General features: G+C 39.1%; 1 protein-coding gene across 1 annotated transcript in view; it reads right to left on the bottom strand.

Annotated features, from left to right (window-relative positions):
* Window positions 1-16,437, bottom strand: part of col27a1b (collagen, type XXVII, alpha 1b) — a 70,964-nt gene that overhangs the window by 15,914 nt on the left and 38,613 nt on the right. The window contains exons 14-32 of the mRNA XM_030791962.1: window positions 16,309-16,353; window positions 15,420-15,473; window positions 14,668-14,712; window positions 14,009-14,062; window positions 13,764-13,817; window positions 13,617-13,670; window positions 13,401-13,454; window positions 12,780-12,833; window positions 12,361-12,405; window positions 10,737-10,790; window positions 10,449-10,493; window positions 10,256-10,309; window positions 9,825-9,878; window positions 8,258-8,311; window positions 6,469-6,522; window positions 2,548-2,601; window positions 1,897-1,941; window positions 380-424; window positions 144-197 (exon numbers count right to left, since the gene is read on the bottom strand). Coding sequence (XP_030647822.1) covers window positions 144-197; window positions 380-424; window positions 1,897-1,941; window positions 2,548-2,601; window positions 6,469-6,522; window positions 8,258-8,311; window positions 9,825-9,878; window positions 10,256-10,309; window positions 10,449-10,493; window positions 10,737-10,790; window positions 12,361-12,405; window positions 12,780-12,833; window positions 13,401-13,454; window positions 13,617-13,670; window positions 13,764-13,817; window positions 14,009-14,062; window positions 14,668-14,712; window positions 15,420-15,473; window positions 16,309-16,353 — 972 coding nt within the window. The remainder of the gene's footprint in view (window positions 1-143; window positions 198-379; window positions 425-1,896; window positions 1,942-2,547; window positions 2,602-6,468; window positions 6,523-8,257; window positions 8,312-9,824; window positions 9,879-10,255; window positions 10,310-10,448; window positions 10,494-10,736; window positions 10,791-12,360; window positions 12,406-12,779; window positions 12,834-13,400; window positions 13,455-13,616; window positions 13,671-13,763; window positions 13,818-14,008; window positions 14,063-14,667; window positions 14,713-15,419; window positions 15,474-16,308; window positions 16,354-16,437) is intronic.

Below are 16,437 nucleotides of genomic sequence, written 5' to 3' on the forward strand. Positions count from 1 at the left end.
AATGCCACTTAACCCTACCCTTTACTGAGTGCTTGTCTCCATGCATTTGAAAACAGGATGTAAGACTTCTGTCCTTGACTGATGGCACAAGGAAGCATCAAAAAGAGTTTTTTCACTTTCAAAAAATGCACAGTGTAACTTGCCGGCTCTCCTGGGATTCCTTTCGCTCCTGGTGGTCCTGAGGGTCCTGGAATGCCCTAAAATGATACAAAGATTTCAAAAGTACAACTAGTGAATCCCACTTTGAAATATAAATGGACAAAGTGCAAAAGAATAAACACAGGGTTTGGTTTAATCATAACCTCTGATGTTTCACCGTTGACCTAACAGCTTGCTAACACAAAATATGAATGAGAGTATACTGAGAGGAGGGGCTCACTGGAAATCCAACTGGTCCGGTCTCCCCTGTTTCCCCAATCTTTCCCTGATAAAACACACATACACACACACACCCACACACACACACACACACACACAATAGTCTTCATAGGCATTGTATAATAAACAAACAGAAACAAGCAGAGAGCAGAAAATCAAGTTCGACAAACTGTCAGATGTTAACAGAGTGACCCTAAAAAAGAAATCTGTAAGGATTTAGCAGCTAGCTCTCTACAAGTCAGTATCACACAAGAAGGGGACAAAGGAAGACACAAGGTAATACAGCCAATCATTCTGCAGGTCACCTATATCTTATATGTGGATATTTGTGCAGAAAAATACTGTAAATAAAGGTTTTTCATTGAGTGAGAGTGTAGTGTCATGGTTTTGGTGTCATCTCTTCAGCAGTGAAATTTCCACAGAAATGAAAATCTCAGAGGGACACATATTTTAATGAGAAAATGTTTTCCTATTCCAGGAGAAAAAAATGTGTTTAGATCAGGGGTGCTCCAGTTCAGGGTGTTAGTTCAGGGTTGTAACTGAATTCTGCCCGAGACAAGATGCCCAGGACTAGGCTTGGGCAACCTTGCTTTACATATTATTCAGGTAAACCCTGATGTAAGTAAAACTGATAAGCCCATCTCTGTGTCTCATTCTTCTTCTTCTTTTTTTTAAAAAAAAATATATTTATTGGGTTTTTCAGACTTTACAGAACATAAACACTTATAAGGGTCTACATACACACGTAGAGGAAAACCCTGCAATTCTTATATAACTGTTATGCTGAATGACAGTACATTATCTTTATACATTACAACATACTAATTTTTCAGGTACCTAGCAAACATCTTGATTGGTGACTCTCACGATATTTAATAAATTGTCCTCATATCTTAAAGCTGTGTCTCATTCTTAAGTTTTTCTCGTTACATTTGCTTATGAAACTTGTTACTGTTATGCTGAGCTGGCATCAAAGCACGTTTTCAATCAGCAGATAAAACATCCAAGTGCACTGCTTAACAACAAAAATCTCACTATTTGGTATGCCTCCACTTCCTATTATCACATTTCAGTTGTAGAATAGTTTGAGAATAGAAATATCACTTATCGCTTAGGGCTTTTGTTTAGCTGGAGGTCTCTTTCAATACTTGTATTTAGACTGTCTTGTAAAATTTTTAATCTAGCAGTAAAAGAATCCATATGCTCCTCTGCACTGTTGCCACATGCAGAGGCAACCCTGGGGCTTGACAGAGAGATTTCATTTAGGATATGCAGATGTCTGCAGGTAAAACTGCAAACACTGAACACGGAAGATGGCATTTACCAGCTAGTCTGCTCAAACTGATTGCAGTCAACACGTACACAATAAGTGAAATAATAGTAGCACTGCTGTTATTCTTCAAACAGGAACAGAAACAATTGCTATAAATGTCTACATTGCTATCAGAGAACCTGTCTCTGACATTCTCATATTAAAAGAAAACCAGCAGAAAAAAAAAAGAAACAGCACCAACATACCATCGGTCCTGGGAATCCCACTTTTCCCGGTGGGCCATCAGGACCCTAGAGAAAATAGAAAGATATGCCCGAACAGTCATCTCCAATGCGCTACCAACAGCGCAATAAGTTTTCAATTACATTAAATGATTGAGAGGTTTTTTAAAAAGCCCTTTTGGCAACTAACGTACAACAAAAAGGTTTCTCTTAACTAATTAAAATAACTGAGGACTACAAACTGAGACAGATTTGAAAAGCTTTAATGGGTTAGTGTCAGTGCCAGCACATAAAGGATAAAAACAAACAAACCCTGCTAAAGTGCTTATGTGTGCCACATGTCAATGTGCATGAAGTACTCAGTTTCATAGCTGACGATGTACTTGATCTGATAGTTATCATATGTTCCTAAACTGTCAATAAAGCATTAGTTTCAAACCCTGAAGCAGATGGGACTTCTTTTCTGGAACAGTTACATAGCCGCTCCAAGTTTAAGCCATGTTTACTAACCTCTGAAAATTTCACAGCTGCAATGATGTGAGCCTTAAATCCATCCATGCTAGAACAGTAGATAAATGCTGTTTGAACTGCAATGTTGTTCTACTGTGTCATCTGTGAATTTCAGGACGGCCTGACAGTGGAATTCATGTAATTCCAGAATGATAACGGGTTTACCTTGTTTCCTGGCGGTCCTTTCTCCCCAGTAGACCCATCAGGTCCTCTTGCACCCTGTGGGAGGATGAGTAGAGAATAACAGGAGAGAGAAAAGTGTAGCAAAAAGAGAAGAAAATGGAGAGATGAAAAAGACAGAATGAAATCAACAGCAGAGGGCTCACTTGTCCAAAAACCAAATAAAAACGAGAGGTTATGAGAGCACTGAACATAGAAGGATGAACATGTCTGTCACCTAGCTGTGTTTTTAGAAAAAAAAAAAGAGAAAAAAAACATTGCCAGCATGAAGATATTTTTGTCCACTTCTTCTTCTTCTTTTTCTTTTTTTTAAACGATAATGTCACCTGCAGTTATATTTCCCATTGTTTGCAAACTTCATCTTAAAATTTTATTTTGTGCTAAAGCATTATGCTTATGTAAAAAACATTTCCACAAACTGCTGTCCCCTGCCAATGATTTCCCTGTATTTTTATGCCTACATTTTGTTGGGCACCATTGGTTGATATAAATAAGTATATTTAGCTGTCCTGTTCACTGATTGTCCAGCCAAAAAGCTCCAGTAGTCTCCACTGTGTGCTCTGTGTCCTAGCATGGCCACGTTAGCCAAAAACATAACAGACAACCAGATATGTGTAGCGGTTCCATACATGCCATAGACATACTAAGATTCTGCTTGCTCAAATAACATGTCTGACATGCATATGGTAAAATCAAAATGTTTCGCTGGGTTTTCCTTGCATTCTTGTTTTTTTGTTTGGCATCTGGCAAACTGACAGAATTTATCAAAATGTTCGGACAGATACACAAAAAAACATCAAATGCCTCCAGCAATATTGTCATGTCACCATACAGATAATTTGACACAGAGCACCAAATTAGCAACCAGCATGATATAATGATTTTTGCCCAAAAGCAGGATAAAACTAATTCAGACATAGCTGACATAGGTTTATGCTACTACTGAGGTTTATGACTGTCTCCATTCTAATTAGAACCTAATAAATGTGAATCTTTCATGTATAACATTCTTAAAAGTCTGTGTGAGTGTTCAGTCTCCTGAGAACCGGGCAGGATTTTGTTCCCAGAACGTTAACCTGAAGCACTCATAATAGCTTTGGGATCAGAAATTGCTGACTGGTGTAACTGAGTGATTTGTGAAAGCCCCCTAGTAAATGACATCAGAGCAGAAGTCATGGTGCTGCTTACTTAAACTTCCACTCAAAATAACTGGACAAGCTGAACGCCGTCAACTAAAGCCCTCCTAATGAAACATTAGGCCTAGACACCATGAGAGGTAATAAAAGTGGATGATAGCTATTATATTTCAATTGTGATGATTTATTCTAGATTAAGAAACAAATGCTGCTTGTGGAGGAAGATTTTTCATGAATATACAGGGGAAGGAGAGTGCTGAATGAGGATATTATGGTTGCTAGCGCTAGGTTTCCTGGTGTGGTGCAGACTAGAGTTTTCCCTGGTGCTGCAGACCAGGACACACTGCTGTTTCTGTTCTGCCTGGCTCTCTGTCTTCACCTTTGACCTTTCAGGGGCCAATCACAACATTTAGGACTGTCTGAATCAGACTCAAACACAGCCTCTATTTAAGGGGAAGAGGAAAATCTATTCACGTCTCAACTGTTTTTAGCTACTCACAAATCTGTTTTGATGGCAACATGACTTCCAGGCGATGTAGTGAGACCACTTAGATGTGCTTCTGTTATCTCTGGAGTTCAGTGACAATGAAGAAGTGGTCCATACTTTTCTTGTGTTTTAACAATCCACTATGAATTCACTGATATTTCTCTTGTAGGTTTATCATAAAGAGTTATGGGAGACAAATGGGTAATACAGGATAGGATGCTGCACCACAGTTCAAAATCTACAAACCTCTGGTCACAAAGAATATGTTGGTAATATCTAACATTCTTAGTCTGTAGATTCTTAGTCTACAGAAGTAATCTCTGTGGGGTCTCTATGACACTATTTTTTTTTACACATTTGTTCCACCTTTTGACATCATTTCAATTCTGGAAAAGATAACAATAGAGCTGTGAATGGATGTTGGAACATAGCCAACAAGTTCCGTAACAGTTTTGACTTCCTTTGTTATAATCATGGTTAACCAATTTAAAAACCAAGGACTATCCTAAAGGCCATATGAAAAAGCCAAGTCCATAAGCCAAAGCTTTTATAATGATAGCGGATTGGGTTTTTTTTTTCTCCATTGTTACATAAAGACTGATTGTCTCTGTTTTCCTCTCTTAGTGATGATGGACAGAGTGATCAAATGTGGGGCTAACGACTGTCTAAAATAGTTTTCTTAGATGAGTCACACAGAGTACAAAGAAAGGAAAAAGGCAAAGAAAAAAAATGTCAGATCCTCTCTTGCCAGAGAAAGAGAGTGCTCATCTTCCTCTGAATGCAGCATTCATGATAACTGAGTAAACCTCTGTCACATAGCCCTGAGACAACAATGACATTCAACATCCCAACACTATTGGCTTTTTGGTGGCAGTGGAAATAGTGGTTCAGCGTCATTTCCATTCAAGCAGACCATGTGTTTACTGAGGGCCTTTTTCTGTCATTTTGATGTGATATATTCCATTTCATGAAATGGTTCTTTGTTTTATGTAGAGCAAAACTGGTAAAGATCCACTGAAGAAAGTCACTGAGCTACTGGGGATTTCATAAAAAAGCATATCACAATTCATGCAGTTCATATTGCTAATGAGTGGAAAATTGCTTATATTTCTTTAGCATTGGAGAGTTAACCTGTACACAAAAAGCTATAAGTCATTTCAGTGTACAAATACAGAATAAATCATCTTGTGTTAATTTAGTGGCAGACATGCCTGTGACTACTGAATCCGTCTCCTATGCAAAGAAACCAAAAACAAATCCCAAATACCCTGCGCTCAGATGGTTAACTGTTGCAACCCTCAAAATCCATTACTACAAACCCACAAGTAACACATCAAAATAGTTAACCCAAGTTGCCACTCCGTACGATTTGCCACTGTCCAAGTGGTCTAAGCTGCTGCAAAAGGCCATTTCTATACTCTACCAGATAAAGTTCTGTCCTCTGTGCGCCCTTTGCACCAGAAGTTTGTGCTGACTTTGAGCACATCCTTGTTGGTGGCATACCCTAATTCAATGGGATTGTATTGTTTCACTTCTAAGGAATCTCTCCACACACTGCATCTGGAGTTAATTCCTCTCAGTTGACTATAAACGGGCCTGGAACAAGTTTGGCCACATCCCTACTCTCAAAGTAGTATTTTCCACAATTAATGCAGTGTCGTTTCAATGTGTAGAGGGTTTTTTTTTTCATTTCTCTATGGACATAACTTTTTTCAAAACTGACTTATCAAAGAAACACCTTTGAACATTTAAGCATTGCATAATTTAATTAAAGTTTAATCTTTGAATCTATTTTGACTCTGCATTAAAATCTTTCATTGTCTCATTTTTGACTCATTTCCACAGAGCATAAATGATTCACGTTTCCAATAAAGAAAAGTGATAACTTGATTAGTATGCAATTGCAAAGTTGTCTTGATTTCTAAAAATTCCTAGAGGGACTAAAGCAGAATGACAATGCAACTTTTTCAGTATTTTGAAGATATCGGACCTTTCTCTCTTACGTTTTTCTATTATTCATTTATTTTTAGTTATGCTTGAAGCCTAAAAACAGACTCACATTGAGCTCCTTGCTCCAGGACAAACAAACTGCTACCTGTATAAACTGTCCTGAGCAAGTTTCAGGTAAACAAACTTTTGTGGTCATGGAGCATCTCTCAGAAATTTTGTCACTGATCTTAAATTGAATGTTTTAAAATGTCAGTTTATCACACAATATTCACAGCTAGAGAACAGAGGTCACTGGACTGACCCCAATTCTAAAAGTGATAAATCAGTACTTACCCTTCTTCCTTTGGGTCCCCTGGTGCCAATGAGACCCCTAGATCCGGGAGGCCCCTGCAAAACACAGAACAGCAACCGCACATTAAGAATGGCAGCAGTAGCCCCTACCTCTGCAACCGTGCAGCAGGTCCCAGAGAGGGTCCAAAAAAGTCCTAAGCTTATTTGGCATGCTAACAAATATCACTTGACCCAAATAAAACTCTAGAGCTAAGACCCTGTTCTTCAAAGTTTTGTGTATGTGTCTGACTTCTGCACTTCCAGTGTCTTGCGGAGCTGGGGGCTGTTCTAAAAGGCATTTCCTGTCAAAACTAACATGATGTTAATGTGTTGTAAAGGTAGAGCAAAGAGACCCAATACAGAGTTGGAGTGGAGGTTTTTAGCCAGAGGTGTTGGGAGATTCAGTTGGCTGGACAGTAATCGCAGCACTGTTTGAGCCTGTCAGTTGTTCTTAGCATTTGCAGTGGTATGTGCTGTGGGAATGCTACTGACCCTCCATCTGTGAACTTCATGGCAGTCCTTAATGAGACCAGAGTAAACACTGCTACCTCCAGCTGATAGTTCATTTAATTGCCATTTTAAAATGAGACAGCCTTTGCCTTTTACAAAGATTTCTCGGTTCACTTAAATGGATCCAGACCAGACGAAAGCACCAGGGCTCTGACTGGTTTGGGGGATGGGGTGCGGGTGGGGGCGATGCACAAGCACTGAACACTGAACTACCATCGTATAACATATATGATCCACATTTTCCACTCCAAGCGCCAGACCTATCTGTCCTAAGGTGCAATGCAACGGCCTGCTGTAGACACGGCCAACCTTCTCGCAGAGACCGACCCTCCTGCAAGACTTTGATCCAGCCCCGATCTCACACATGGTTCAGCTAATGAAGTTCTTTTTGGAGAAATTGCACAATGAAACCAGATGTGATAGGTGCGATATATCTCCATTAACAAGAGCAGGGCTGGATATTCTTGACTTATCATACATTTGGAGATGGCAGTGCACCAAAATTACAAACTTGCAAAACACAAAGGTACACTTTGTGATCCAATTCTGTAGCAACCCCCCCCCCCCCCCCCCCCCCCCCCCCAAAAAAAACCTCAGTGTAGCTGTGTGGTGAAAGGATGTATAGAAACAACAGTTCCATAAATTTATTTTCAATAATGTGTTAATATTGACATCTACATTTACGTACTGTTTTAATGCGGGTGTCTGATTAAGTTTGTGTATTTTAGGGATTAAAGTTGATGATTTTCCAGTGTTGTCATGGTTGTAAAGTGGATTGCTGTTGCTATCCTTTGGTAGATATATTTTCCTTACACTTCAGACCATCCAAAAGGCTGTTGTATGATAGAGCAGGATTCCTCATATTTGGTCCTGGTTGTCCAGAGTCATTACAGTTAGAGGCTAATTTTTTTTTTTACCAGGAACCAGGTTTGTGCACACCTCAGTCAATCAGAGACCACAGTGTTTGACTGACATAGAGACTAACAAGACTCTGGAACTCCAGAACCAGATGTGGGGGTCAATGCTGTCGTGTCACCCTTTTCTGCTGTCATGACATGAATCTGTCCAGAGACTGGCCCCTCTTCATGTCTCCTGAGGCCTATACAGAACGATTCTTTATCCACCGGAACACTTTAATTGTAAGTAAATACAAAAGTAAGAACCGCAGCTTCAGTGCAATCTAGATGTGCTGTTATTACACACACTTTCTCCACTGTTTCAACCATCATTCACCTTTTAACAGGTGAAAATAAGTGCTGTTAAGACAAAAACATCGACTTACTGGTATACCTGGTGGTCCAGAAGATCCTCTTTCCCCTGGAGTTCCAGGGTGTCCCTAACAGCAAGAGGACAGATATAACAAAAGTATGTCTAATTAATACTTTGCATAGCTTTCCAATGAAATTAAAACTAAGGCACTGAATATGATATACGATTTCCTTTAGGTCAGTAAAGAAATTGTTTGCTCCAGTTAGTTTAGGCATAGCCTGTTTCCACGGGTGCAAAAATTCTGTAGGTCCTCAGAATAAGAGACTCCAGGATATTTCCATCATTCAAGGGAAAGAAAAGAGAGTGCTACTTTCTATGAGAAAAAAAACTGTTGAAAAATGTCAAACAGAATGGTGGGATAGTGGTGCAAACCACAGACTGGGATGTCTGAGTAATCAGTGCTGTCTCTGGTCCAGATTTACCAGCATCTAAATGAGGTGTATTTTGTGTGACTGCTTTCAGATTGAATTTGAAAAGTGAAGATTGCATTATCAACATGTCTGCAGAGGAAGGGTCAAGACAATTAATTATAGCACAATGAGCTTTCATTTCTCCATTAGACAGCTGCACTTAGACAGAAATAATGTTTGTTTATCAAGTTTAATGAAAGGCAGGGAAAATTCAGCGACCTCTTGCCACATATTCCACTTTAATCAGGTTACAAAATATCAGTTTGTAATAAACCCGAGAGTTTTGTGATAAATATGGAAAATTAAAATGAGATTAGCTTCACGTACTGGGGATATTTCATAAAGGTCAAAATGTGGAAGCTCAAATAATCATAATCATTTACATAATCCACTGCATGGCTTTCATCTAACAAGACCCACGTCCACACCAAAGTATCCTCAAAGTAAATATTGTACAACAGGTTTCCTAGACACAGTTTAAGATGTTTAAAAACTTTGTCCAAATGCATTTCAGCCTAAAATCAGTTTTGAATTTTTATTTCGTGATAAAGCAGCCCTTATTGTTATAGACCCGTATTATAACAATATAATTTAATACAAGATATTCTCTTGTATATTTCACTTTTCACTATTTTATGTAAAAGGGAAAAAGAGTTTTTTTTTCTCCATTGCTCATAACGTAGATAGGTGTCATTCATTAAAATTCTGAATTTTTTTTTCTCAATGGCTAAAGATGGTATAGGTCCAATTTTCACTGTCATGAACCCAAAAAGGAATATATTGTGACTGGTACCTTCTAAAACCCTGCATTCAGATGATGTCAAACTTTTTTTTTGAAAAATTAAAAACGATGCTCTTAGCTTTGATGTGGGAGAGCGTCAATGCTACCCTTGGCTTTCATTTCGATGCCAGTCCATTTTTCCCACAGCTTGTAGTGACTTGCTAAGATTTTCTTAGGTCACTGAAAGGAAATGGTTCTAGCAGTTGCTTTTATAATGGAAACTGTTTGAACTGGCACTTTCCCACACCAAAGCCATGACTATTTTCCAATACATCCCGCTGCAGTGTGTTCCGCTGTGTGTGTATGACAGTAGAGCACGCATGCACAATAACAGTCAGACATGATGAATGGCCCTGAGAACAGAGACAAGATCCAAACTTACTCCTTACCATCGCTCCCTTTTCCCCTGGTGGCCCAGGTGCTCCCATCTCCCCACGGTCACCCTGACAACACAAAAAACATTATTCGGCTGTCATTGCAATAGGAGAATATGAGCAACACTTTTCAACCAGTTACCGCATTAAGACAATTGGAATAACCATATTCAACACACAACCTCAATAACACATCACAGCAATTATCAGCACAATTAAAGCAACTGAATGTCTCGGGAAGATACTTCAAAAACAACAAACAACAAACAAAAAACTATTTAACCAAAAATTCACTGTAAAACAAGATACAAGTACTTAATTATAACATATGGTACAAGTTCAGTGCGAACGACCATGAAACAAAACAAATATTATTGTCAATGCAACATAACACAGAGAAAGCCTTAGCAAAGACCTCAACGCAACTTATCAAGATGGCCACTTACTTTTTCCCCAGCAAGTCCCATTTCACCAATAGGCCCGATAAATCCAATGAGACCCTACAGAAACACACATCAATCATTAATGTACAACCGTGACACGTTAAGAATGACCTGATTCTTTATTATTACAATGCATCAGTGGTCTTGTAGAGAACTTTAATCATGCATTTGTGAAACAAAGAAAATAATCGTTTACCCTTTCGCCCATGATTCCAACTTTTCCAGTTATGCCGGGTTCGCCCTACAGCAGAGGTCGGTTAGCATGTCATAAACACATGCTTTAGGTATTAACTTCGTCATACTCAGACTAGCTGTCTCTGTTGTGGAGACACAGGTCTGGTACATATATGTGTACACAGAATATAGTTCAAATTTTATCATTAACTACTAACTTTCTAAGTCAATCAACTATGCAAAAAAAAAAAAAAAAAGAGAAGAAAAGAAATCTACTGCCCGGTACGTCGAAATACAGGTAAGACCTCACCTTCGGTCCCTCTGCTCCTGGTTTTCCAGAGAATCCCTTCCTCCCAGGTCTGCCCTAAACAGAACACAGAAATGACCCATAGTACTGGACTCCTGCCTGACTGGGTGTAGTTAGCCCTCTGTCAGCTTGTTGCCAACAACTCTTGACACAAATCCAGAGATTTGGATAGCAATCTTAATGAAACAATGAGTTGGAAAATTTTTGAATTTAGGTCTACTTGTGGTGTTACAGGCCTTAAATTGGATGAAAAATTGGTCATGCTTATGTTGGAACTCTGTAGGATTTTCCTTTGACATCTTATGTCTGTCTTTCCTCTCTCAAATGATCTACTAATGATCTGTTACGTGGTCTTCTGCAAGTCTGCAAGTCGTAATGGTGTGGTGAAAGTTTGGTAAGAATAAAAAAAAAATCACACTGGAAACATTAAAAGTCTTTGTTTTCATTAATTAGCTTTACACAGTTAAAATTACATTTAGGAAGACCTCAAATAAAATTGAAACAGAGCTGCAGAAAGTGTTATGAGGAAACATAGGTGCCCCCCCCCCCCCGACTCTTATCCCCATTTTGGAATTTCCAATCACCTGTGATCTCATGTAAGCCTCCCCCCCATACTGCAGCCATCTCAGTCAAAATGAGTGTGAATTAGAACAGATTTCCTCTGCTCACTGATGAAGTCAATCAGTGTATTCTCCCTATTATGAGTTATTCAGTGTTCACAAGCGACATAACATGCTTACAGGAGAGTACTGTTCGCTTAATGCAAACCACAGATGCATAGACCCCTGATTGTCAGTGACTTCTACTGAGCAGTGAAATGGAGTGACCCTGGTTGACACATCCGCCCGAGGGAACTCAACCAATTGTGCTCCCTCAGACTCCTGGCCACAGTGAAGTGTGGCAAAGTTGGGTTTTTAATCATTAATTCCAGATGCAAGTAATGAGGGTTTTAAATGCAATTCAAATATTCCTATTCAAGTTTATTCCTAGACTACAGTGCTTGATGTTACGCACAAAAGCAATATTCTGTCCATAAGTTACATGCAGTGTGTGAGTCTCTTACAGTGATTTAATAGTATCTCATATTGTTCATATATAACTGACAAAATCTGAAATGTGTTAACGTTCCAGAACATTGCAAACTTACTAATAAATCATGTATCTAACAAACAATGATGACTTATAATTGAACACATAAAGTGAATTGTTATCAGCAATTAAGTATTGCCCGTGAAGATTCTCAGTCATCCAGGTCATAGCAATTACGCATTACAACCTCACCTGTGTTTTGTCAGATTTATTCCAGATGAACTGATACGTTTCAAGGTCAAACAAGCACATCTAACTGAATCAAAATAAAGTATGGGTTTTATATACGATTTGGTCCGTTTATATTAAATTATGGGCAAAAGCTACATCATATTGTTCAGAGGTTTCATTCAAATATTTCATTATTACAAAGGAGGTTCTGTGCTTCTTTGGTTAAATAGGATTAAATGAAACTGAGAAAATAAATTAAATTCATGCCAGTTTTTTAAGCTCTGTGAAGGAAGATTGAAGCCAAATATCACCAAAATTGGCAGAATGATGGACATGATCCCATAGGAAGTATCCAGTTAGTACTCACCTCCGGTCCAGGGGGTCCAGGTGGTCCAATAGGCCCTTCATCGCCCTGAGGTTGAGAGACGGAGTAAGTTACTAAGACTTTGAAGTTCGGTGTCCTTTGGCCAGGACACAATGTTTGGCTAATGATGCATTATGTATGAGAACTTGAAAAGAAATTTGAGTTGTATATTTTTGCAGTTCTGTTGAATTAAGGAAAAACATTTTTATCGAAAAAATAATAAGTTGAGGTTATATTCTGTGTGTTAACAGACCCAAAGATTATAACTGAAGTGAACACATGAACACATGAATTGTAACTCAGCTTTGGGACTAAACCTACCATAAAAGCTGAGCATATTTTTCACTTTTGTATTAACAGCAAATCTATACCATAACCGTACTGCAATGTATGATTGACAATATTAAGAAAAAAAAACAAACCTCCATTCCAGCAGCACCTCTTGGCCCAGGGATTCCCCTTGCTCCTGGCTTCCCCTGGAGAAATAATTCAAAGTTTACTAAAACATGCTGCAAAATTTGACTTGAAGGCCATGCATGCATACGTTTTAATTAAAAGCACACGATATGCTGTTTTGTTCTACTCTGTACTCTAGCTATACCCCAAAACACAGATAATGAAACAAAGTTTATAATGGGCTCATATGAAAGTACAGTGAAAGACAATTTGCTATGAAAAGCATTACAGTACATATACTACTGTCACTGCAGCCAACTGCAGAAGATACGCTTTACCAAAGTTAGTATGTAGCTAGGACATAGTTTTCTTTTTGGTAGAAAGACTTCTTGCTGTGTGCTTTTAATCTCTCACAGGAATGTGTATTAATGATGAAAAACTTAATTAGATTTGAATCACACTTAGTCATATCTTTGTCTGCTCCACTTGTGTACTGTTAAATATTCTCAAAATTGAACAAGTGGCTTACATTTTTTACAATGTACATCTTTGCAAATATAACAAGTTCTTTCACAAATGCACAACGTGCATGAAAATTTCAGAGATTTTAACACAGGACAGAAATGTGACAGGGCTTTCTAACACACCTTTGGGCCCTCAGGACCATTTTCTCCCGGTGGGCCAATGTCTCCTGGAAAACCCTGAAAAATAACAGGAATGGGACAAGGCACACAAGAACTACATTCAGGATGTAAACTTTCTCGAACTCTCATCAGAATAATACCTTAATTCAATAAAGACAATGCAAACATGTCTGGCAGAGGATGATATTTTGATTCTTATAGTAAGAACTGGACACTCACTTCTGGGCCTGGGGGGCCGGGAAGACCATCTGGGCCTCGGTCTCCAGACTTCCCCTGAAAACAGCATAGAGAGGATTATGAGATCTCAGAATAACGCTAGGCACCGTTAAATGGAGTCAAAGCAGACATGAGCATGAGAGGACACACCGGTGGTCCTGGTTTTCCCCGAATGCCTGGCATTCCCGGTGCACCCTGAATACCCTGGTGAAAAAAAAGGGTTTTAGTATGAGCTAAAAACACAAACTCAGACAAAAATGCAAACGTTATATCACACGGAGGGCTCACACACACACATACACCCCCCCCCCCCCCCCCCCCCCCCAAAAGACAGAGTGCACACAAAGAAATAAAAGGCTAGTGGCAGATGAACCAGCAGGGGGTAACTGATATACCTTGTCGCCTTGGAATCCTGGCTCCCCTGGCTCTCCTGGAACACCAATTTCACCCTGGCACAGAAAACAGGGAAACATTAGCTCATAGTCTGGACTAATTTTATGGGTTATGAACACTGAATGAAATCCTCTATTATTTCATTTATGACGAGGACAAAATCAAGCCTAAGTAGCCGTGACAGATTAAAAAAAAACAAAAAAACCATAATATTGCACAGTAAGTACTGTGAAGCTGAGAACTCTTCAGTATGAAACTGCCTCAAGGAAAGACAGTGCTAAACACACTTTGAAGCTGACTAGGGGCATATGGAAGCGTATACACAGCCAACATGGGGAACGCCTATTTGGAGACTTCCATGTTTTTGTCTGATGTCACCTGGCATTCATTTTCAAATGAACTTGCTGCAAATATGTGACTGCAACTATTTGACTCATCCATGCTTTTTCAATCAGTAGCAAGATGACAACAAATGCTGACCCTTCAGGTTCTTACAGCTTACTACCAGAAGCTTAGACATGCTAGTCTCCAGACAACACCATTTCAGCAGTTTAAAGACGACATTTAGCCAAGCGCTTGTCGCCCGTTAGACAGCAAGCCAAACTATTGCCACAAACCGTATGTTACATGATCATAGGCTAATAAAGAGCATTCAGATCACCTTATCACCTTTCAGTCCTGGTTCTCCTGGATTTCCTGGTACCCCCTAAAAGATATTAAAAAAAGATTTTTAGTAGTTCAAAAAATATCCAAAAGAAAAATGACTGTGTTCGGTCAAATGTGCAAAATGGAAATCATACCAATATTAATGAAAAAACATACAAATAAAAGTGGGTAAGTGAAAGGGGTTTATTCAAATTAATTCCCTGTATTATGTAATATAAACTTTTAGGGAGGCTGAATGCTGTCCTGAGTCAGTACAGTTTTGGATAAAATATTTGACCTTTAGCTTGGAGCGCACAGGATGTGGGCTAGTAAAAAGTAGGTATGAAAGGTGTAAAGAAAGGATGCCATTGAAAAATGCTCAGTGCTAGTTTGGATCCAAAGACAATTCAGTGATTAGACAGTCTCTCTAAGAGGTGGATCAGTTTCACTTCATCAGGAGCTTGTCTGTGTGCCTGTATTTGCACAAGCCTAATACTTCCTCTGGAAAGAAATTCCAAACGCTTGGACACACTGTGTTGAGGAAACACTAACCTTATTGTTCCTGTTAGGAAGCTACAAAATATAGTGAACTATAGAGATCATAGAGGGTAGAGAAACATGTTGTAATATATGGGATCTGGGTTTTACTGAATTGTCACTTTAATGAAACCCATACATACGTACACACACACACACACACACACACACACACACAGAGGGAGCAAGGGGGAGAGAACAAAAAAGAAGGTTTGAAAGGTTTTTCATCACCTTGAGTCCAATCGGTCCTGGAGGGCCCATGGTACCAACGGGGCCCATATCTCCCTGCCACCAGCCAAGAGAAATACATATACATAAAACATAACCATAACACTGTGTTTTAATAGTTTTACTGACCTATATGACCCCAGCATAGACCCAAGATAAGAACATACAGTAGCTGACATAGGCTATTATGAACACATATGTTGTGCTTATGCTGCTTTCAGTAGGGCTTGTGAAGGCATCATATAATGTAGACCAACTCTGTTACAGATGAGAACTGGGAGAAACTGTGCAAAGTTCGTTAAAATGTTCATAAAGCTTTTCGCTTTGCGTTACAGGTAAATCAATAATCTATTAAAATAATGATATGGTGCACATTTGATGAATTATAAACGCGTATTTGAGGCCACAATTCCAGCTGTGATGACTATCAGTATCATACCATATACTGCTTGATGGATAAACTGCCTTACATACAAACACTGAATAATAATAATATCTAGATAGTAAGAGGATAGTAAGCTTCAATCTCTATGTAAGATCTCACATCATAGTTGTCTAAGATCAGGATGGTCCTTCAGCTTTTCTACACTATAACACCATTATTCTACATAAGGTCCCAAGAGACAAGACAAACACACAATAACCATAAGAAATGTCTGTTTTCATATGGTACTGTTTGTATAGGCGATACTGTTTTACACTGCATGGTTCTCTGGGGAATACTTTTGTCACAGTGAAGAAAAATGAAAAAGTACAAAAAAAAAAAACAGAGTGGGGGAAAAGCAGAGCTGATGGCCACCCCAAGAAGCTCTGAAATAAGCAGAAGTTTAATTTTAGCTGAACAACAGTAGCCAGGGTGCCAAAGGTGCGCACTGCATATCGGTATACTCACAATGAGACCGGGAACTCCTCTAGGACCAGGGGCACCGAGTTCACCCTAAGAGTAGGGAGGAAGAGAGAGAGAGAGAGAGAGAGAGAGAGAGCAGCTAATCAGTGTTATTGGCTCTACTCTGCACAGCTT

This window comes from Chanos chanos, chromosome 14, assembly GCF_902362185.1.
Source record: "Chanos chanos chromosome 14, fChaCha1.1, whole genome shotgun sequence".
Lineage (NCBI taxonomy): Eukaryota > Metazoa > Chordata > Actinopteri > Gonorynchiformes > Chanidae > Chanos > Chanos chanos.